The sequence below is a fragment of the Pristis pectinata genome, chromosome 7 (genome assembly GCF_009764475.1).
Source record: "Pristis pectinata isolate sPriPec2 chromosome 7, sPriPec2.1.pri, whole genome shotgun sequence".
NCBI classification, from domain to species: Eukaryota; Metazoa; Chordata; class Chondrichthyes; order Rhinopristiformes; family Pristidae; genus Pristis; species Pristis pectinata.
The window spans coordinates 12,174,266-12,198,606 of record NC_067411.1 but is presented as its reverse complement, the minus strand read 5'-3'; the positions used below and the strand labels follow the sequence as shown (position 1 = coordinate 12,198,606).

The 24,341-nt window shown below is 42.2% G+C and overlaps 1 protein-coding gene across 1 annotated transcript in view; it reads left to right on the top strand.

The window, feature by feature from the left end:
• The window catches only part of LOC127572559 (15-hydroxyprostaglandin dehydrogenase [NAD(+)]-like), an 80,272-nt gene that overhangs the window by 15,982 nt on the left and 39,949 nt on the right, over positions 1 to 24,341 (top strand). Inside the window, exons 2-3 of the mRNA XM_052019952.1 lie at positions 8,866 to 8,989; positions 22,381 to 22,487. Coding sequence (XP_051875912.1) covers positions 8,866 to 8,989; positions 22,381 to 22,487 — 231 coding nt within the window. The remainder of the gene's footprint in view (positions 1 to 8,865; positions 8,990 to 22,380; positions 22,488 to 24,341) is intronic.

The window sequence follows — 24,341 nt, the reverse complement described above, 5'->3', positions numbered from 1 at the left end:
ACCGGAGCACCCGGAGGAAACCCACACATTCATGGGAAGAACATACAAACTCCTTACAGACAGCGGCCGGAATTGAACCCCGGTAGCTGACACTGTAATAGCATTACACTAACCGCTACACTACCATGCCTGCCCTCACTATAACAGGATGTTGCCTGGGATGGAATGTTTCAGTTATGAGGAGAGACTGGGTTTGTCTTCCTTGGAGTAAAGGTGGCTGGGGTGTGAGCCAATAGACATTTACAAATTATGAGGGGTATAGATAGGGTAAATAGTAGGACACTTTTCCCCAATACAGAGGTGTATAAAACTAGAGGATATTGGTTTAGGATAAGGGGGAAGAGGTTTAGAGGTGATCTGAGGAAAAAGTTTTTTCACCCAGAGGGTAGCTGGAATCTAGAATGAGCTACATGAGTAGATGATAGGGACATGTCCACTCAGAAACAGTTTTAGAAGTATCCAGATAAGCATGTGAATTGCCAAGGCATGGTAGGCTATGGATGAAGTGCTGGTAAATTGGATCAGTATAAATAGGTACTTCATGGTTGGATAGGCGTGGTGGTCCAAAGATCCTGTTTCTGTGCTGTTTGACTATGACTCTGTACCTTATTTAACCTTGTTAAAGATGGAGATAGTGGGCAGGAGGTTGTGAGAACAGTAACCATAAGGAGAGGTTGGACAATCTTGGATTGTCTTCCCAGAGCGTTGAAGGCTGAGGGATGACCAGGTAGAAGTATATAAAATTATGAGAGGCATCAATAGGGTGGAAGATTGGAGTCTTTTTCCCAGGGTAGGAACGTCAGATACTAGAGGACATAGGTTTAAGGTGAGAGGGGAAAAGTTTAAAGGAGATTTACAAGGCAAGTTTTTTACGCAGAGAGTGATGGGTGCCTGGAATGCACTGCCAGTGGAAGTGGTGGATAGCAACGTTTAAGGGGCATTTAGACAGACACATGAACATGCAGGCAATAGAGGGATATGGACTATGTGCAGGCAGATGGGATTAATTAGATTGCCGTTATGTTCGGCACAGACGTGGTGGGCCGAAGGACCTGTTCCCATGCTGTACTGTTCTAAGTTTCCAACAGGAACTATGAAGAATTTCGAAGGAGAGGTAGCAAAGGGCCAGCAGAGAGTCAGAGAACCAACTATACAATAGAGCTTGAGGACTTGGATCCTGGATGCTTGGAGCCCCTGGTGGAGTGAAAGAAAAGGGGACTGGACCAGAGGCCAGGCTGATAATGTTGGAGGAATGGGTGGAGGTATCCAGGGGTATTGGCATTGGTGTTGGTTTATTATTGTCACTTGTACCGAGGTACAGTGAAAAACTTGTCTTGCAAACCGTTCGTACAGATCAATTCATTACACGGTGCACTTACATTGGGTTAGTACAGAGTGCATTGAGGTAGTACAGAGTGCATTGGGTTAGTACAGAGTGCATTGAGGTAGTACAGAGTGCATTGGGTTAGTACAGAGTGCATTGAGGTAGTACAGAGTGCATTGAGTTAGTACAGAGTGCATTGGGTTAGTACAGAGCGCATTGAGGTAGTACAGAGTGCATTGGGTTAGTACAGAGTGCATTGAGGTAGTACAGAGTGCATTGAGTTAGTACAGAGTGCATTGGGTTAGTACAGAGTGCATTGAGGTAGTACAGAGTGCATTGGGTTAGTACAGAGTGCATTCAGGTAGTACAGAGTGCATTGAGGTAGTACAGAGTGCATTGGGTTAGTACAGAGTGCATTGAGGTAGTACAGAGTGCATTGGGTTAGTACAGAGTGCATTGGGTTAGTACAGAGTGCATTGAGGTAGTACAGAGTGCATTGAGGTAGTACAGGGTAAACACAATAACAGTACAGAGTAAAGTGTCACAACTACAGAGAAAGTGCAGTGCAATAAGGTGCAAGGTCACAACAAGGTAGATCATGAGGTCAGAGTCCATCTCATCATATAAAGGAACCGTTCAATATTCTTATCACCGTGGGGTGGAAGCTGTCCTTAAGTCTGGTGGTACGTGCCCTCAGGCTCCTGTATCTTCTACCCGATGGAAAAGGAGAGAAGAAAGAATGACCCAGGTGGGTGGGGTCTTTGATTATGCTGGCTGCTACACCAAGACAGTGAGAGGTAAAGACAGAGTCCAAGGAGGGGAGGCTGGTGTCTGTGATGCACTGGGTTGTGTCCACAACTCTCTGCAGTTTCTTGCGGTCCTGGGCAGAGCAGTTGCCGTACCAAGCCGTGATACATCCAGATAGGATGTTTTCTATGGGGAAAGAGCAGGAAGACAGTGTTGAGTTAGAGGATCAGCCATGATCATGTTGAATGACAAGCAATATCAAAAGGCCGATGGCCAACTCCTACTCTTTTTTGTGTTTGTATAATACCTCAAGGTTTATGTTTAACATGTTTAATTTATGTTTTTCTTGTGAATAGAGTCATGGAGTCATAGAGCAATACAGCACGGATACAGGCCCTTCGGCCCAACCAGTCCATGCTGACCATGGTGTCCACCCACCTGGACCCAATTTCCTGTGTTTGACCCATATCCCTCTAAGCTGAACCCTTCCATGTACCTATCCAAGTGCTTCAACCACTTCCTCTGACAGCTCGTTCCATATACTGTACGATCGGTTTGCAAGACAACTTTTTCACTGTACCTCGATACAAATGACAATAATAAACCAATATCAATACCAATACCACCCTCTGCATGAAAATGTTGCCCCTCAGGTTCCTTTTAAATCTTTCCCGTCTCACCTGAAACCTATGCCCCCTAGTTTTGGACTCCCCTACCCTGGGGAAAAGACTCTTACCATCCACTTTATCTATGCCCTTCATAATTTTAAACACTTCTGTAAGAATGTTGTGTCTCTAATGCTATGTGCCTGTGATGCTGCTGCACAGGTGAATATGATAATAAACTCGACTTTCACTCCAAATTCCAACATCTGTGGTCTCTTATATATCCATGCTAATATCTGGAGTAGGGATAATCTGGGAGCACTTTACACGCAATCATTTCGTTTTGGATACTGTCGTAATGTGGGAAACAAAGCAACTAGTGAGTGCACAGTAAGATCCCATATACACAATAGAAAACACATACACTATTTTTCAAGGCTATGCTGTTTGGAAGATGTGTGTTGACCAGGACTGCAAGGGAAGATTACCCCATCTCTTCACTTGTCCCCAAAGAGATCATTCACAGTCCACCAATGGGTCCATCATTAAAAGGACAGCATGGCTGACAATGCAGCATCTTCTCACAGCTTCCTTGAACTGTCAACCATGATTGCATCTCAGTACAGTCCTGATGCAGGGTTTCGACCTGAAACGTCGACAATTCCTTTCCTCCCACAAGATATTGCTTGACCCAGAATTCCTCCAGCAGAATGTTTTTTTTCCTCCAAATTCCAACATCTGTGGTCTCTTGTGTATCCATGCTAATATCTGGAGTAGGGATAATCTGTCCTTTGCTGCTTGCTTAAAACACCTGCTATGATTCTAATTATAGATTCATAGAGAACAGTATCGGTCCACTGTGTCTGCGCTGACCAACAAGAACCCATTTACACTACTCCCATACTATTCTCCCCAAATTCTCATCAACTCATCATCCCCCTGGTTGCTTCCACTTGTCTACACACTCAGGGCAATTTACAGTAGCTTATTAACCCATCACTCACACATCTTAGGGATTTGGGAGGAAACCCACAAGATCACAGGAAGAACATGCAAACTCCACATCAACAACACCGGAGGTCGGGATTAAACCAAGGTCATTGGAGCTGTGAAGTAGCTGTACTACTGTGCACCCACGTTCTGTGCTGGTTCATTCACCTTTAGTGGAATTGAATTTCAGTGACTGAATTGAATGCGTGCGCACACACACAAAACACACACCACACACACACACAAACACACCACACACACACACAAACACACACCACACACACACAAACACACAGACACACAAACACACGGACACACACACAGACACACACAAACACACAGACACACAGACCACACACACACACCACACACACACACACACACACACACACACACACAAACACACAGACACACACACCACACACACACACACACACACACACACACACACACACATACACACACACACACACACACACCACAAGATCTGACATACTGAGCAGATGTGACAAGGAACAAATTTCTACCTCTAACTCATAGAGTAGCAGGGACCCCTGATAATGCTGAATCCTTCAGTAATGGATAAACTGAGAGTGATGAATAGTTGTTGGACAGGGATGTAAAATGACACAGAATGACAGCAAATGGATAGAGTTCAGGTGCAAATCAGTATTGATCTCACTGAATGACTGAACAGAATCAAGGAGGTTAAGTGACCTCCTCCTGCTCTGAAATTTCATTATTTTTGTTAATTTACAATCATGATTTCTTCCCTCACTTTTATTATAGGACACACTTATTATCGGAATTCACAAGAAAGTTCAGAACATGTTTTTTTTATATTTTTAGATTTGGTTTTGTTATTACTAATTGGCAATCTGATGTTTTCAAGTCTTAAGAAAATCTTCATCCAAAAAAAATGCACCACCTTTCCTTCCTCACAAAATACAAATAAACTGGAAAGAAAGAAAACATTCAAAGCCACAGTAACGTCAATATTTGTTTGATTCATTCCTGTGCTCTGACAAATTGTTTTTCCTAAAACAAATACATCCAAGATAATAAATATTTAAATATATAAATTATGATAAACTAATCATAGTGTTAAAGTGTGTGATATAATATTAACATACACAATAGTATATAAAACCTAAAATTGAAGAGCAGCCATTCGCAGGAAGAGTTGAGCAATTCCAGTGGTGTATATCATGGTGCACATTTTAAATGAGTCTACTATTAATGATGCGCTAAGCAAATGTAAATCTGACAGAAAGAACTTCCTGTATTTTTGCTGGGTACAGGCACTTCCAATGACATAAATAATCTGTCAGCTGATACTGTTTCACTGCTCCTTGCAGATGCTGGTGTAGCATTTTTCTTCTTTCTCAGCAGTCCCTTGGAATTGAGGATGACTTACTTCCACTGCGGTTTTATGGGTTCTGAGGTGGCTGATGAGGCAAATGTGGGAACCACAAATTCTTCCAAGAATTGGAATTGGAATTGGAATTGAAATTGGTTTATTATTGTCACATGTACTGAGATACAGTGAAAAACTTTTGTTTGCATGCCATCCAGACGGATCATTCCAAACATAAGTACATTGAGGAAGTAAAAAGGAAAACAGAACGCAGAATATGGTGTTACAGTTACAGCAAAGTGCAGTGCAGATAAATTGGTAAATTGGTTTATTATTGTTACATGGGCAGGCACAGTAGCGTACCGGTCAGCATAACGCTATTAGAGCACCAGTGACCCAGGTTCAATTCCGACCACTGTCTGTAAGGAGTTTGTACGTTCTCCCAGTGTCTGCATGGGTTTCCTCCAGATGCTTCGGTTTCCTCCCACATTCCAAAGACGTACAGGTTAGGGAGTTGTGGGCATGCTATGTTGGCGCTGGAAGCGTGGCGACACTTGCGGGCTGCCTCCAGAACACTATGCAAAAAGATGTATTTCACTGTGTGTTTCAATGTACATAGTAAAGATATCTTATCTTAAAATATACCGAGATACAGTGAAAAACTTGTCTTGCATAATAAAAGGCCATGACGAGGCAGATTGGAACATCAAGAGTTCATCTTTTAGCATATAAGGGCAAGTGGTTCCTGATAGGGTGTGTGGATGGGTAGGTTAGAGGAGGCCTGTTCCTTCTGATGCTTCTCTGTGCTCTTGACACACAGCCTTGTTGTTCTCAGAACCACCCTGAATGTTCCTTCTCCACTTAGAGTGATCGTGGGCCTGAAATTTCCAAGAGCCAATGGGAATGTTGCATTTCTTCAAAGAGCTGTGATCAAGAGGTGCTGCAGAATCAGTTCATGGCAGACGTGTTCAGTAAAAGTGTGGATGTTGCAATTTCAGACATTCACTGAAAGAATTCAGTAAATCCAGTGGTGGAAATCATGGTGCATACTTAAATAAGTCTAAAGTCGTTGATACTCTTTCTTGATAGTCTTTGAGAATGCGAATCGGATAGAAAGGATGCCCTATATTCTTGCTGACTACAGGTACTGCCAATGACATACAAAAAATTGTGGCATTTATACTTGTAGAGAGCATGTATTTATGAACTGCTTCTGCCACACCTCTTAATTACCTTTCCACGCAAAACACATTAAAGAAGAAACTATAATTGATGTACAGAGGGATCTTGTGGTCCAAGTCCATAGCTCCCTGAAGGTGGCCACGCAAGTAGATAGTATGGCACACTTGCCTTCTTTGGTTGGGGCTGAGTATAAGAGTCAGGAAGTCATGTTGCAGCTATATAACAATTTGGTTAGCCTGCACTTGGAGTATTGTGTGCAGTTCTGGTCGCCCCATTACAGGAAGGATGTGGAGGTTTTGGAGAGGGTGCAGAAGAGGTTTAGCAGGATGCTGCCTAGATTAGAGAGCATGTCTTATAAGGAGAGGTTGGACAAACTTGGACTGTTTTCTCCGGAGCCTCGGAGGCTAAGGAGAGACCTGATAAAAACTTATAAAATTATGAGAGGCATAGACAGGGTAAGTAGACAGAATCTTTTTTCCAGGGTAGAAATATCAAATACTAAAGGACATGCATTTAAGGTGATGGGGGGAGATGGATTAAAAGGAAGTGTGGGACAACCTTTTTTACACAGAGAGTGGTGGGTGTCTGGAACGAGCTGCCAGGGGTAGTGGCAAAAGCAGATACGATAGTGGACTTGTCTTTCACAATCCCTATCAACAATTTAGCTGAGGGGATCAAATGTCATGTTTCCAAATTTGCTGATTCAGATTCAGATACAGATTAGTTTATTGTCATATACACCAGGGTGCAATGAAATTCGTTGCTCACGTGAAGTTCACAGGGTAAATAGCTATACATGGAAATAATTAATACAGCAATAAATAGTGTGATGAGCACAAAAACAACAGAATGGTCCAAAGTGGGGTGATGGAAAAAGAAATGTTAAAGTGACAATAACGGAAGAGGTAGAATTAAGGGTTCAAGAAAGTGGCAGCACCGCCGGGAAGGGGATGTGAAAGAGGTGATTGCTTCAGAAGTCTGATAGCAGCGGGGAAGATACTAAACTTAGTGGGATTGTGAGTAGGGAGGAGGATGTAAAGAGAAGCCTCAAGGGGATATGGACAAGCTGAGTGAGCCGGAGAGAACAGATATATGGACAGAACATAATGCGGAGAAATGTGAGATTATTCACTATGGTGTAGGAAACAAAAAAAATGAGTTTTTTTTTAAATGGTGAGAGATTGTTGATCTGAGGAAGAATGTGTTCACCCAGGACCATGAAAAGGTTGCCCCTCAGGTCCCCTTTTAAATCTTTTCCCTCTCATCTTAAACCTATGCCCTCTAGTTTTAGACTCCCCTATCCTGGGAAAAAACTGTTTCCATCCACCTTATCCATGCCATTGATTTTATAAACCTTTATAAGGTCACCCTTCAGCCTTCTATGCTCCAGGGAAAAAAGTGCCTGCCTATCCATTCTCTCCTTATAACTCAAGCCATCTAGTCGTGGTGATGTCCTCATGAATCTTTCCTGTACTTTTTCCAGCTTAGTGACATCCTTCCTATAGCTGGGTGATCAAAACTGCATGCAGTACTCCAAGTGTGGTCTCACCAATGACTTGTTCATTTGTAACATGATGTCCCAACACCTGTACTCAATGCCCTGACTGATAAAGGCAAGCGTGCCAAACAGCTTCTTCACCATCCTGTCTATATGTGCTGCAACTTTCAGAGAACTATGTAACTTGTACCTCTAGGTCTCAATGTTCTACAACACTGTCCAGGGCCCTATTATTTATTGTGTAAGTTCTGCCCTGGTTTAAACTGATCAATGATCTGTCTAAATGACCAAAGTGACCAAAATGACCAAAATGACCAATTAACCCTAGTTTACATGACAAACTTACTATGTAAGTTCTGCCCTTGTTTAACTGACCAAAATGCAACACCTCAGATAACCCTATATTCCTTGCTTACTTCTAAAATCCATCTGCCTTTACATTCAATACATGACTGAGTGATACTCACGTGAAATAAAAACAAAGTTTTGGAAATACTCAGCAGGTCAGGCAGCATACGCTAAATATTTGCAGCACTTTGTTTTTATGTTAAATTTCTTGCGTCTGTGGTTTTTTAACATTTCAATTTATGCTTATATGAAGACTTATTTTCAAGTGCCAGACTCATAATTCAGACCCTGCAATTGGTTTTAAATTTAAGGAAATCAATAAACATTCTACGAACTTGTATTAGGCTTTTTTGACTTTCACTTACTGCATACAAAATGGATCAGGGTGTTGGATAGCCTCTTAATGGTTTTCCAATACAAGAATAATGGCAATAAATTACACACATTTCATTGCTCATGAAGTGCTTTTGGTACGCTCTGAGAATGTGAATGTTGTTGTGTGAATGCTCCTTCCTTTTTCACATCTAAGAGAATTTTCTTCTTAGACAACAGCAAAATACTCTGAATTCTTGAAAATTTGAAATATCATCAAGTAGAACTCAGTTCTTGAGGTATCAATTTATTTTTCCCCATGGATGCTGTTTATATTTTTGCTTTTAATTTACATTTCTTCTGATTCTTGTTCAAACAAACAACAGGAGCTTCTGTTATCTTCAAGCGAAAAGGACTGTGTGCTTCTTGGAAGAATTGGTTCCACAGTTCCTTTTTCATTACATTCTTTCAACGGTGTAAAGGACTTCCCTTCATCTTTCAGGTGGTTATAAGTGACATCAACCATGTGCAAGGGGCAATTACGAAAGCGGAGTTTGATCAGAAGTATGGGACTAGTCAAACTACATTTATCTCCTGTGATGTCACATCCCAATCCCAGTTGAAAGGTCAGTAGTAGTTGTCTTACGATTAAAACTTTCTTGTTCGTGGCCATTGAACAGTCAGAAAATAAATCCCTCTGCCATTTTTTTTTGCATTTTAAAATTAATGCAGTCATTATTAGGTCAGTCAAAAGCTCAAACATTTCATGGAAGATCCAAATTGGAGCTCTGAAAATTTCCAAGTGGCTAGCAGGGAATTGTAATCAGGTTTGGTGTCTAATCTGAAGATATGGTGGAGTCCATTCTGCCCAGCATGTCTGTCCCAGCTCTTTGAAAGGGCTGCTCATTAGTTCCTCTCCCCTATTCTTGCCCACGTAGCCTGCAAACTTCTTTTACAGCCTTTCAATTATTTGGCCAACTCCTTGTTGAAAGTGGTTACTGGGCTTGCTTCCTCCTCTCTTTCAGAGAATGTATTCTGGATCACATAACTCATTGCCAAAAATAAAACGTTCTCTGCATCTCCCGCTTGCCTCCAGTGTAAATTATTTTAAATCTGTGCCTCTTTGGTTTCTGAAGCTCTTGCCAGTGAAAAAGAATAATTTACACTGTCAAAACCATCCATTGTTTTGAACACCTCCATTAAATCTCCCACTAACCTTCTCCACATCAAGGAGCCCAACCTCTGTGGAGAGAATTGATGGCAGTACATCAGCTGAGGCCTACTGTGCCGAGTACATCAGTTGAGGCCAACATCAGCTGAGGCAGTACATCAGCTGAGTGATACAGGTAAGTGGTCTTGATTTTTGCAGGTAAACAATTAGGTTGTATTTGCATAGGATTTGTTTTTGATTAAGAGGAAGTGAAAACACCTTTCATTGACCTGTTTGATCCATTGGATGTTTCTTACATTGGTCTATAATGGTTCCTGCATTGTACTTATTACGTCACTACTTAAGTCATTCATCGAATCATTGAATTTTAGAACTCTGCAGCAGAAAAGGGGGTGGTTTAGCCTATTGTACCCATACTGAGCAAAAATGGACACTAGATTAAATCCGCTTTGTCCATAGTCCTGCAGACCACAGCTCTTCAAGTATTTATATGAGGCTTCCTGTCTCTACCACTCTTCCAGTGAGTTCCATACTCCACCTTTCAAACCCCTTTCACCAATTAACTTGTCTATGCCCCTTAGTTATTGACCTCTCTACCATGGAAAATAGGATCTTCCTGCTCACCTCTCTAGGCCTCTCTTAAAGTTACACAGCTCATTCTCTTTAGTTCCAAAGAAAACAACCCAGCTTGGTCAATCTATCCTTTAACTATAATTCTCTCGCCTGGTAACATCCTCTGAACTCTCTTCAGTAACTTCTCTTCAGTAACCTCTCCAGTGTTGAGTACAAATGCATCCTAGTAGTTTAAGGAATACATAAATATTTTTCTGATTTTAGACTGTGTCTAAAACAAGAACTCTATCTCCCACAATAAGTTCCAGGTTGAGGCCCTATCCCTGAACTAAAATTACCTTAATTAATTACATTTGCAAAAAAGCTGATATCAGTGACTGGAATCATAAAACAACTGCATTGTAGTGAAACCCGATCTGGTCACTCGTAATGCTTAGGGAGGTGAATCGACCTATATGAATCGGCCTATATGTGACTCCGGACTGTGGCAATGTGGTTGTCTCTGAACTGCTCTGTGAAGTGGTCCTGCAGTTCAGGGGAATTAGGGATGGTCATAAATGCTTGCTTGTGAGTGAATTCAGAATCTGGCTCTTGTCACCCAGCTTTTCACGTAAAAAATGAGTGAATGTATAAATGGGATCAGAGGAAAAATGAAAGGAGAAACTGCCCAAGAGAGGAATAATTGGTGAAATGCTCCATGCTCAGCATAAGAGATAGATAAGACATTGTTGTCATTTTTGACACCTAAAAATGGGGAAAAAATCACTTAAGAAAGTAATTACATTATCCTTCAAAGCAAAATCTGAAATAAAGATAGTCAAAGGGGTCAGGCAGCATCTGTGGAAATAGAAACAATGTTAACATTTCAGCTTAATGATCTCTCACTCGATCATGAAGAAAGGTTATTGAACTGAGGTGCCATCTCTGTTCTACGCTCTATCTGCAAATAATGTCCGATCTGCCAAGTGAATTGACTGATGTTTGAACAGCTTAACTACATGAGACACAGCCCAGGGAAGGTAAACAATTGCACGTCTTTCAGTTTCGATGAAAAGCTTTTGATTGTCCTGTAGATGTTATCTGCCCAACCTAATCACTTTTCATGTCACTGACTGGTATATCTTGAGCTGGAAACGAGAGAAGGGAACTTGTTATCAATGATATGGTGATCTAATGTGCATCAAAGTGTGAATGCACTAGGGAGGTGCAGTAGGTGCAGCAACTGTGTAGTCATTCTTGGCATGATGGTAGTTTGCTGCCAGATGGTAATGATACTGGATGACTGAACGTGGGCTGCATGTCAAAAGCTGATGTTGTTTTGAATTGTACTTGTATTTGCTTTCATTCTAACTAAACACTGTGACTTTTAGACTGAGTCACCAAATGATTCAAGATCAGGTCAATCAGTATTGTCAAAAAACAAATAATTGATACAACTTCCAAAACAATACTCACCTGATATGTCTCATTGTTTTAATGAAGGAATTAAAAAAATCATTTCAAGCTGGCCAATTCCTCTGCCAAAACAGTGGAGGGAAGAAATTTCAAACAAATCCAAGCCATTCAGGGAGAGTCATAGTCACAGAGTAATACAGCACAGAAACAGGCCCTTCAACCCAACTCATCCATGCCAACCATCTAAGCTAGTCCTATTTGCCTGCATTTAGCCCATATCCCTCTAAACCTTTCCTATGCATATACTTATCCAAATGCTGTTATTGTACCTGCCGCAACTACTTTCTCTGGCATCTCATTCCATGTATGCACCACCCTCTGCATGAAGAAGTTGCCCCTCAGGTCCCTTTGAATCTTTCCCCTCTCACCTTAAACCTATGCCTTGCAGTTTCGGTTCCCTTTCCCTGGGAAAAATATTGTGACCATTCACCCTATCTATGCCCCTCATGATTTATACACCTCTATAAGGTCACCCCTCAGACTCCTATGCACCAAGGAATAAAGTCCCGGTCTGCCCAACCACTCCCTATAACTCAGGCCCTCGAGTTCTGGCAACACTCTCCTGAAGCTTCTTTGCACTCTTTCCAGCTTAATAATGTCTTTGATATAACAGGCTGACCAAAGAGTTCAAGAGCTGCGAGGTGATGTTGCAGCTCTATAGAACTCTGGTTAGACCACACTTGGAGTATTGTGTTCAGTTCTGGTCACCTCATTATAGGAAGGATATGGAAGCTTTAGAGAGGGTGCAGAGGAGATTTACCAGGATGCTGCCTGGATTGGAGAGCATGTCTTATGAGGATAGGTTGAGTGAGCTGGGGCTTTTCTCTTTGGAGAGAAGGAGGATGAGAGGTGACTTGATAGAGGTGTACAAGATGATAAGAGGCATAGATCGAGTGGACAGTCAGAGACTCTTTCCCAGGGTGACAATGGCTAACATGAGGGGATATAATTTTAAGATGATTGGACGAAGGTATAAGGGGGATGCCAGAGGTAAGTTTTTTACACAGAGAGTGGTGGGTGTGTGGAATGCACTGCCGGCAGAGGTGGTGGGGGCAGATACATTAGGGACATTTAAGAGACTCTTAGATAGACACATGAATGATAGAAAAATAGGGGGTTATGTGGGAGGGAAGGGTTAGATAGATCTTAGAGCAGGATAAAATGTCAGCACAACATTGTGGGCCAAAGGGCCTGAACTGTGCTGTAGTGTTCTATGTTCTATGTTCAAAAGTCTATGTAATACTCCAAGTGCGGCCTCACTATTGTCTTTTACATAGAGTCGTACAATATGGAAACAAATCCACCACCTTTTTCCCCATTTACCCTCATCCAATTTGTCCACACTGGGTCTGTATCCTTCGATGCCTTGCCTATTTAAGTTCCTGCCTATATACTGACACAGTGTGGAACTAATTCCTGAGGCTTGGAGTATTTAAGCCTTCAGCTGAAATGTGGTGGTTGATCCAAGTCCCTCTGTGGTGCTTGGGAATCTAAATTCCGTCAATAAAATAAATTCTGCTGTTAGAGAGCTGGAATTGATACTAGGAGGCATGAAGCTGCCAGATTCCTGTACTGGTGGCACTGTGGTACAGCCAGTTGAGCCGCTGCCTCACAGCCCCAGAGACCTGGGTTCAACCCTGACCTCCAGTGCTATGTGTGCGGAGTTTGCACATCCTCTCGGTGACCACGTGGGTTTCTTCCGGGTGCTCCAGTTTCCTCCCATATCCCGAAGATGTGTGGGTTGGTAGTTAATTGACCACAGTAAATTGCCCCCCTTGTGTGTAAAATCTGGCGAGAGTTGTGGGGGGAATGATAAGATTTCTTTATTAGTCATATGCACATCGAAGCACACAGTGAAATGCATCTTTTGCATAGAGTGTTCTGGGGGCAGCCCGTAAGTGTCGCCACACCTCCAGCGCCAATACAGCATGCCCACGAATTCCTAACCCGTACATCTTTGGAATGTGAGAGGAAACCAGAGCACCTGGAGGAAACCCACGCAGACACGGGGAGAACGTACAAACTCCTTATAGACAGTGGCCTGAATTGAACCTGGGTCACTGGAACTGTAATAGCGTTACGCTAACCACTACACTAAAAATGGAATCAGGTAAATGGATGCTTGATGGTTGTCATGGACTTGATGGGCTGTAGGGCCTATGTCTGTGTTGCATTATATGACTAAGTCCAACTGGTGCACAAAAATCGATTGTCCATACCTGGTCTGATAGAGTTATACAGCATGGAAACAGGCCCTTCAACCCATATCTGGTCCATGCCTACCAAGATGCCCATCTAAGGTAGTCCCACTTGCCCATATTTGTCCCATATCCCTCTGAACCCTTCCTATCCATGTACCTGCCCAAGTGTCTTTTAAACGTTGTTATTGAACCTGCCTCAACCACTTCCTCTGGCAGCTCGTTCCGTATACTGACCACCCTCTGTGTGAAGAAGTTGTCCCTCAGGCAGCTAATGCCATAGCAATCTGATTGGCTCTTAACCGCTATCTGTAATTGGCCAGCCACAGAGTTCAAAGGTACAGTGGTGCAGCAGTTACTGCGACTACACAGCTCCAGCAATCTGGGTTGGATCCTGCTGCTGTCTATGTGGAGTTCGCATGTCCTCCCTGTGACCAAGTTGGTTTGTCTGGATGCTCCAGTTTCCTCCCTGTTATGGGCCGTTAGTTTGATTGACTGCTGTAAATTGCCCATAGTGGTATTGGTATTGGTATTGGTTTATTATTGTCACTTGTACCGAGGTACAGTGAAAAACTTGTCTTACAAACCGATCTTACAGGTCAATTCATTACACAGTGCAGTTACATCAAGTTAGTACAGAGTGCTTTGATGTAGTACATAAAAAAAATAACAGTACAGAGTAAAGTGTCACAGCTACAGGGAAAGTGCAGTGCAATAAGGTGCAAGGTCACAACAAGGTAAATCATCAGGTCATGAGGTCATAGCTCATAATCCATCTCATTGTATAAGGGAACTGTTCAATAGTCTTATCACAGTGGGGTAGAAGCTGTCCTTAAACCTGGTGGTACGTGCCCTCAGGCACCTGTATCTTCTACCCGATAAAAGAGGAGAGAAGAGAGAATGTCCTGGGTGGGTGGGGTCTTTGATTATGCTGGCTGCTTCACCAAGACAACGAGAGGTAAAGACAGTGTCCAAGGAGGGGAGGCTGGTGTCCATGATGCGCTGAGCTGTGTCTACAACTCTCTGCAGCTTCTTGCGATCTTGGGCAGAGCAGTTGCCGTACCAAGCCGTGATACATCCTGATAGGATGCTTTCTATGGTGCATCGGTAAAAGTTGGTGAGAGTCAAAGGGGACAAACCAAATTTCTTTAGCCTCCTGAAGAAGTAGAGGCGCTGGTGAGCTTTCTTGGCCATGGCATCCACGTGGTTTGTCCAGGACAGGTTGTTGGTGATGTTCACTCCCAGGAACTTGAAGCCCTCAACCCTCTCGACCTCAGCACCATTGATGTAGACAGGTGCATGTACACCACCCCCTTTCCTGAAGTCAATGACCAGCTCTTTAGTTTTGTTGACATTGAGGGAAAGGTTGTTGTCATGACACCATTCCACTAAGCTCTCTATCTCCTTCCTGTACTCCGACTCATCTCTGTTTGAGATACGGCCTACAACAGTGGTATCATCTGCAAACTTGTAGATGGAGTTAGAGTAGAATCTGGCCACACAATCATGAGTGTATAGGGAGTAGAGTAGAGGGCTGAAGACGCAGCCTTGAGGTGCACCAGTGTTGAGAAGTATTTACACCTACAGTGTTGTGTAGGTAATTGGTAATTGGTTTATTATTGTCACAATACTTAGTACAACTTTGTTTTGCATTCCATCCAGACAGATCATTCCATAAGTACATCGAGTGTGTACAAAAGGAAAAACAATAACAGGATGCAGAACAGAGTGTTATAGTTACAGCGAAAGTTCAGTGCAGGTAGTCAAATAAGGTACAAGGGCAATGATGAGGTAGATTGAGAAATCATGAGTTCTTTGGCGTACAAGAGGACCTTTCAATAGTCTTATAACACTGGGATAGAAGCTGTCCTTGAGCCTGGTGGTACGTATTGTCAAGCTTTTGTATCTTCTGCCTGATGGAAGGGAGGAGAAGAGAGGATGACTGGGAAGGGAGAGGTTGGCTGCTTTCCTGAGGCAGCGGAAAGTCTAGACAGAGTCAGTGGAGGAGAGGCTGGTTTTTGTGATAGGGCTATGTTCACAACTTTCTGCAACTTCTTGCAGTTTCGGGCAGGGCAGTTGCCATAGCAAGCTGTGATGCATGGTGCGTCTGTAATAATTGGTGGGGGTCATCGGAGACATGCCGAATTTCCTTAGCCTGATGCTGGTGTACTTTCTTGGCCATGGCGTCTACGTGGCTGGACCAGGACATATGAGTGGTGATATTTACACCTAGGAACTTGAAGCTCTCCACCATCTCCACCTCAGCACCATTGACACAGGCAGGGGTGTGTGAGAGACTGTGTTGGGGGAATGGGCTGATGAGAATGCTCTGAGAACCAGTGGACACTCAATGAGTCGAATGGCCACCTGCATCATAAGGAAGCATGAGATATAAAAACATGAGATTTAAAGACTGGCAATTTATATCAGCCTTCCCAGCACTGCCTACACTCTGTAAACAAGAGAAGATCTCTAAGATTATTAGGGTAGCTATTAAGTTGTATTCATTTGTATCCTGATTGAGGAGTTTATTTTATTTTAGGTAAACATTTATTTCCATGGATTCAGTAACAAGAGGGAGCAACAGCTGTGCTGGTGCTGAGGTTTCATTAGTGTGATAAAAGGAGAAACACTTCTCATTTCATATGACCTCACAGTGTCACAAACCAGTCCACAGGCAATAAGGTATTCTTGTAGTCTCATCACCCTTCTGTTATAAGACACATGACAGCTAATTTGCACACATAAGCTTCCATAGCAGTGAGCTACAGTTTAATTTGTTTTTCTGCATTGCTAATTGAGAAACAGGTGACCAGTGAGAGCTTTCCTGCAGCAGGAGCACTTTATAAGTCAGACGTTACTTCATCCAAAAGATGGCACTTCTACCCACCCTGAACTGCACCCCTGCACACCCAGCCACCCAGTTTTTGCATTCATTCCCCTAGGGTGAATGCAGGACTGCCTCAGAAGCAAGACTACTACCAACTAAAACACGGCTGACACTGTAAATACAATGGACATGGTGTATATGTGGATCTTCCAAAACCCCAAATCATTACATTTTTGCTCGGTAAGGATAGCTAGGAACATGGAGTGAAGATGGATAAATTGAATCAAGATATCGATCGACCATGATATGTTTGAGAAGAATAGGTTTGAGGAGCTGAGGGGCTTATTTCCAATCCTCGTTCCTGCATTTCCCATGCTCCCCTATCCCAAAAAAATTAACATATATTCAATACGAGATTACAGCTGACATGCAGAACCATAGACAAGATAAGATCTCATTATTAGTCACATGTACGTCTAAACACACAGTGAAATACACCTTTTTGCGTAGTGTTCTGGGGGCAACCCGCAAGTGTCGCCACGCTTCCGGCGCCAACATAGCACGCCCACAACTCCCTAACCTGTAGGTCTTTGGAATGTGGGAGGAAACCAGATCATCCGGAGGAAACCCACGCAGACACAGGGAGAACGTGCAAAGTCCTTACAGTCCGTGGCCGGATTTGAACCCAGGTCGCTGGCACCGTAAAGCGTTAGACTAACTGCTACGCTACCTTGCTTGCTGTAAAGGCATGTTTTATTTGGTTCTTAGCTTTCTCTACACTGGTTCCAAATTCACATGTACACCTTTTATAACTCAAACATTTTATTACATGAATTTACAAACATGACTAAGAAGTCATCCTGATTTTAAAAGCATTATTGGGAGTGATGTCACCATGGACTTGTCTCTGTTTTGTGTCTTTTTTTGTACTAAGGTCTTGCTTTTGCACGATCTTTTTTTCTCTCTCTCTTCATCGTCTTGTATAATTTATGTATAATTTATATTCTGTGTTGTAGTCTGTACCTACGTGCCTGTGATGCCGCTGCAAGCAAGTTTTTCATTGCACCTGTACCTCACTGTACTTGTGCACATGACAATAAACTTGACCTGACTTGGCAATGTTGCCTATTGACAAAGAATGCCTCGGAAATTCAGTGTCATTGAAGTCCATCGACTTGCTTGTTTGAATTGCCATTGGGGAGAAAGAAGTGTTCTTTCACATGGCGGAATAATTTACACTGGTTTTGTGGACATCCTGCCAAATTGAAAGCAAGTAAGTAGACCCATCCTGTGGAAGTACCATGCTAGCTCCTACCAATAGGTTTCACTCTTCTGCCAAGTCAACCAAGAATAAGTCCCTTCACTTCAGTCTTTTGCCTTGGTGTTGATTAAATCTTCAATGTCACCTGCTTTCAGTATGCACATTCTTAACAGAACCTTCAGGTAAAAGGACAGTGACCAATTAGCATTTGAAACTGGAATCACCTGAGTCTCTAGGCTATGAGTTCAATAATAAACCAATACCAATACCCAACCAGGGGCTTGAGCACAAAATCCACTTTAACATTTCCAGCACAATATCAAAAGGCCAGATTTTAAAAAAAAATCATGACATTGCTTGAAGAATGAAGGGGCTTTCATCCTGCTCCTAAAAATAGATGAACCCAGTTATTGTCACTTCAACTCCCCCTCCCACACTATCACTGATATCTCAGTCCTTGGCCTCCTCCATTGCCAGGAGAATTCCAAGTGCAAACTGGAGAAACAGCACCTCATTTTCCATCTTGGAACCTTGCAGCCTAATGGCATGAACACTGAATTGTCCCACTTTAAGTAATCCCCACCCTCCTTCCCCACAACCCCCCCCCCCCCACCATGCTTCTTCTCTTCTTCCCTTTCCCAGCCTAATTTTTTCTACCTTTTTTTCCCCTTTCTCTCCCTACCTTTGACCCATCCCCTAGTGGATCTCACTAGCCCCTCTTCCCATGCACCTGCCTATCACTATCTCTTACCTGCATCTACCTATCACCACATCGTGCACACACCACCTCCCCTCTTTTGTCCACCTATCACTGCTCTGTTTTTCCCTCCTATAGATTGGGCTTCCCCTTTTCCTATCTTCAGTCCTGAAGAAGGGTCCTGAGCCGAAACGTTGACCGCCTGCTTTTCTCCACAGATGCTGCCTGGCCTGCTGAGTTCCTCCAGCATCACTGTGTTTTTCTTCTTGATTCCAGTATCTGCAGTCCTTTGTTTCTCCAGTTATTATCATTTGCTGTTTGTGGGATCTTACTTTACTTGTATTGGCTACTGTTATTGCTGGACACATAGAAGAAAATGAATCAAAGCAATTTATATTATAACAAAAACTTAATCCAAAAAGGTGCACAAAAATTTGTTTAAGTCCTTAAGGAAATTCTAAGTTTCAAATTTGTCTGTTAAAAGCATTTTCTCCATTTATGCATTATTAGTGGCAAAGCACTTTGAAGCACCCAGGATTGTGAAGAGTGATATTTTCAAGCACATCTTTAACTGCGGAACTGAAACAGCTGTTTGGTGATGGAAGAGGCTTTTGTTTAGCTCTGATGGTTTCACTTCATTCCCTGATAAAGAATTCATTTATTAAATTGATCCCGACATCTTTCAGTGGAGAATGTTAAACTTGAAGGATGCAGTCAGCTGAGATTCAGCAACTTTTTAGAAAACGCACTGTTTAGAAAAATGCAGTAGATTGCTCCTTTTCTGGAGGATTTATATTCTTCTGACAAGGCACTCACACTCACAGATCAAGAGATATTGTAAACTTTGCTATGGCCACAAAGGTCAAAGTTATACTATTAAAATCCACAGGATACGAGTTATAAAGAGATATAGTGCAGAAACAGGACATTAGGTCCACATTGAGTCTGTGCCAATGATAAAGCACCCACTAATCCTACCCTTACCCACTTTAGTCTACCACACACCTACACACTAGGGACAAATGATAGACTAATTAACCCAACCAACCAAACGTTTTTTGTGATGTGGGAGGAAACCAGAGCACCTGGAGGAAACTATGAGGTCACAGGGAGAACATGCAAACTCCATACAGACAGCACTGGTGGTGAGAATCGAACCCGGGTGACTGGAGCTTTGAGGAAGTGTCTCTCCCAGCTGCTCCATTGTTCAACACAGGTACAAAAAATAAATAGAAAGCTCCTAATTTATACCACAACTAAAAGATAATCATTGAAGATGCTTAAAGATCTGTTTTCAATTATGTTCAGGGCAATTCCATCCTCTGTGTCTATTGAAAGATTGCTAACCCCACTCCTGCTGCAGGATGTATTCCTTTCCTCTCACAGATGCAGCTTGACTCACTGAGTTCCTCCAGCAGTTTGTTTGTTTCTGTGGAAAGATTGCAAATGTTTTTTACATTTATTTTTAACATGTGGGTGTAACTGGCAAAGCCAGTATTTATCACCCTTCCTAATTGCCAAATTTACAATTTTTCCAGTGTTACAACATGCGACAATACTTTGAAAAGTGCTTTGGTATGTTCTCAATTCTTGGAAAGATCTACTTCATTCTTCCAAACGTTTGGAATGAAATGTGAAAATAAGAGAAAGTGGGAACCACTAGAAATATTTTCCAGTGGTTAAATAGCATTTGACTCATAGAAGCCAGGAGGGTTGATATTACATTTAAGCATATAAAATAGGAGCAGAAGTTGGCCACTCAGTCCCTCAAACCATTTAATAAGATCCTGAATGTAACCTCCACAGTACTGTCTACCTGGGAGAATGTTACTGGGAAGGTCCCTCAGGTCTGTTTTAGGAATTTTCATGTTTTATTAAGGGTTTGGAAATAGAGTCATAGAATCACGGAGTAATACAGCACAGAAAAAGGCCCTTCAGCCCAACTGGTCCACACCGACCAAGATGCCTATCAAATCTAGTCCCATTTGCCCATGTTTGGCCCATAGCCCTTTAAACCTTTCCTATCCATGTACCTGTCCAAATGTCTTTTATTGTCCCTGCCTCAATCACTTTTGGTGGCAGCACATTCCATATATGTGTGACACTCTCTGTGAAGTTACCTCTCAGCTCCCTTTTAAATCTTTTCCCTCTGACGCTAAACCTATGCCCTCTAGTGTTTGGCTCCCTTTCCCTGGGAAAAATACAATGTGCGTTCACCCTATCTATGCTCATGGTTTTATACGCCTCTATAACATCACCCCTCAGTCTCCTATGGTCCAAGGAATAAAGTCCTAGCCTGCCCAACCTCTCCCTATAACTCAAGCCCTCAAGTTCTGGCAACATCCTTGTAAATCTTCTTTGCACTCTTTGCAGCTTAATGATGTCTTTCCTGTAACAGGGTAATATGAGATCAGATGGGATTAACAAGAACAACAGCTACATTTAAAATTATAAGAATATAGTGACTGGAGTAGACTCCAAGGCCTATAAAATTATGTTACAGGAGGAAAGGGACTACTTAGGAATTAGGGTAGCAGAAGATCTGAATAGATCAACTAAAGTTGCTTCATGTGAGGTCATATAGTCCAGGAAGGTATCAGTACATAAATGGAATTTGAAGCATGGTCAAAATTGATCAATAAATGCATGGAAATGGGTAATTTATGCCTTGAATTTACACAATGCACTCTCGACCTCAGAAAGTTCCAAACTATTGAATGGATCTCTTGTACAATAAGATGGACGCTTGACTTTCGCAATCTACCTCATCAGGGCCCTGCACCTTATTGTCTGCCTGCACTGCACTTTCTCTGTAACTGTAACACTATATTCTGTATTCTGTTATTGCTTTTCCCTTGTACTATTTTGATGTACTGATGTGCTGGAATGATCTGTATGGATGGCATGCAAAACAAAGTTTTTCCCTGTACCTCTCTACATGTGACAATAATAAGCCAATTATATATTACCAACACTTCATAGACAATGCAGTACTGCAAAAATATAATGCTCCCACAAACAGCCATCAGATAGGCATAAAATCATTGAAGACCAATACCCTGTTTCTGTGCTGTAGACCTGAAATAAGATAGTGGTGAATTAATGGGTCAGAATTCGCTGTAATTATTCAGGGTTTTGGTGAGGCAAGGTGTTGGGCACTTGTATCCAACTATGGTTTCCATGCTTAAGGAAGAATATACTTCAATTGGAGTTAGTATGAGGGAAAGTGACTAGACTGATTTCTGGTTAGACAGGGTTGACCTGAGGAATGATTAAAACTAGTCTATGCTAACTGGAAATTAGATGAGAGATGATCGCACTGAAACACAGAAATAAGGTTCACAAGTAGATGCTGGGAATCCATTTCTTCTGGCTGGAAACAACTTCTTCTCGCTGGAGAACCAGAACCAGAAGGCTTAATCTCAGGATAAGCGGTTGTCCTTTTGGGACTCAGGTGATGAGAATTTCTTTGAGTTTTGGAATTCTCTGCTTCAGACGGCAAAGGATCCTTTATCTCTGAAAATATTTAAGGTAGAGGTTGGCAAGTTTTTGGACAGTAAGTGTATCAGAAGATATGAAAACTGAGCAGGAAAGTCAACCTAATGACAAAGGATCACCCAGCATCTCACTGAATAGCAGGCTAACTTGAAGGGCTGAGTGGCCAGCTTCACTCCTATTTCTCCTACTCTTATAAACTGTGAAAAATCCTAATTTGCCAAGATTTTCCCATGATCCAGCTCATTTAATTGTCTATTTAATGCACAATGCTACAGGACAGTATACTTGCTCAGTCAGATCAATTAATTCAAAATTCTTTCATCATGTCTTCTAGATCTTTTTAGTAAAACACTGCAGAAATTTGGAAAACTAGATATACTGTGCAATAATGCTGGAATAAATAATGAAAACTCCTGGGAAGAGACTATTTCTGTCAATCTGGTAAGTACTGTGAAATGAAATTTTGTTTATTTATCAAACCTGCCCCAAAGATTCAGAAGGAAAGTTTTTGGACAGTAAGTGTATCAGAAGATACAGTCGACTCAACAGCGATTACTGATAGCTAAAGGGAAGATAAAAAATGCTGCCCTCAAGATAGTTAGAAAAACATCACCCTGGTTAACTTGCAAAGGAAATATAGAATGTGGGATACTATATCTTGACTAAATTGATTGCAATATGTTTATAGTAGTCCATAGCTCCCTGAAAGTGGCTGCACAGGTTGATAGGCTGGTAAAGAAGGCGTATGGCATGCTTGTCTTTATTAATTGAAGCATTGAGTTCAAGAGTCAGGAAGCTATGCTGAAGCTTTATAAACCTCTAGTTAGGCCACCTCTGGAGTTTTGCATTCATCTCTGGTTGCCCCATTATGGGAAGGATGTCAAAGCTTTGAAGAGGGTGCAGGAGAGATTTACCAGGACGCTGCCTGGATTATAGAGGGCAGATGCTATAAGGAGAGGTTGGACAAACTTGGGTTGTTTTCTCTGCAGCAGCAGAGGCTGAGGGGAGATTTGATAGAGGTTTATAAGATTATGAGAGACATAGATAGAGTAGACGGCCGGTATTTTTTTCCCAGGGTTGAAATACCTAATACCAGAAGGCATGTATTTCAGGTGAGAGGGAGTACATTCAAAGGAGATGTGCGGGGCAAGTTTTTTTACACAGAGAATGGTGGGTGCTTGGAATGAGTTGCCTGGGGAGGTGGAGGAGGCAAATACGATCGGGTCGTTCAAGAGGGTCTTAGAGAGACACGTGAATGTGCGGTAAATGGAAGGATATGGACATTGTGTAGGCAGAAGGGATTAGTTTAGTCAAGCATTTGATTACTAATTTAATTAGTTCGGAACCACATCGTAGGTTGAAGGGCCTGTTCCTGTGCTGTACTGTTCTATGTAAGCTGTTTCTTAATTGATAAAGAAAATGGATGTTTTGTTAAATACTGCGCCTTGTATCTTCAACCTTGCTGGTTTTCTGTCTCCACAGTGCTTTAGTTACATCTCTCCAGTTTGACCCCTGTATGCAGTACTGATTTAGGCAGTCCCTCAGATTTAGAAGGACTTGTTTCCATTCCAGTTCCATAGGTGGTTGAATCGTCCTATTGAGGATCTGTAGGCTCTGTACAGGTCAGGCAGGTGGTACCTACAGGTCAGGAGAGTGGGTCATTTAGGATGTTGTGTGTTCCTTCCACTATTAGTGCATGGTTTCCACATGTTCCGTCTACAAAAGGTGCTTGATGCCTTCTCAGATACTTCATCTCCATTGGGAGTGATCAGGAGACATGGATTCCCACGAGTCAGTGAGGATGTTGCATTTTTCAAGAAGGCCTTGAGAACAACATTGAAGTGCTTTCTCTGTCCACTTGGAAAGCATGCTGATATTAATATGCCAATCCCATCAATGGATTTGGAAGACTGTGAAGACAGTGTAGGTGCTACTCCTCCAATCCTTTGAGATGCCTATGTTGACCGTGTCTCTGAAGTATCCAGGAGGGCAGAGATCACTGCTGTTTGATGGACTAAGAGGTTGACACCAGGGTGTAGGTCATGGTCTTTGAATATACTTTTCCTCAGTCAACTGCAAGTTGTGCTTGTGCACTAGAGACAGCGTCAAATCTGTAATTGGTATTGGTTCATTATTGTCGCTTGTACCGAGATACAGTGAAAAAATTAGTTTTGCATGCCATCCATACAGATCATTTCAAACCATAAGTACATCGAGGTAGTACAAGGGAAAGGCAATAACAGAATGCAGAATATAGTACAGTTACAGAGAAAGTACAGTGCAGGTAAAGAATAG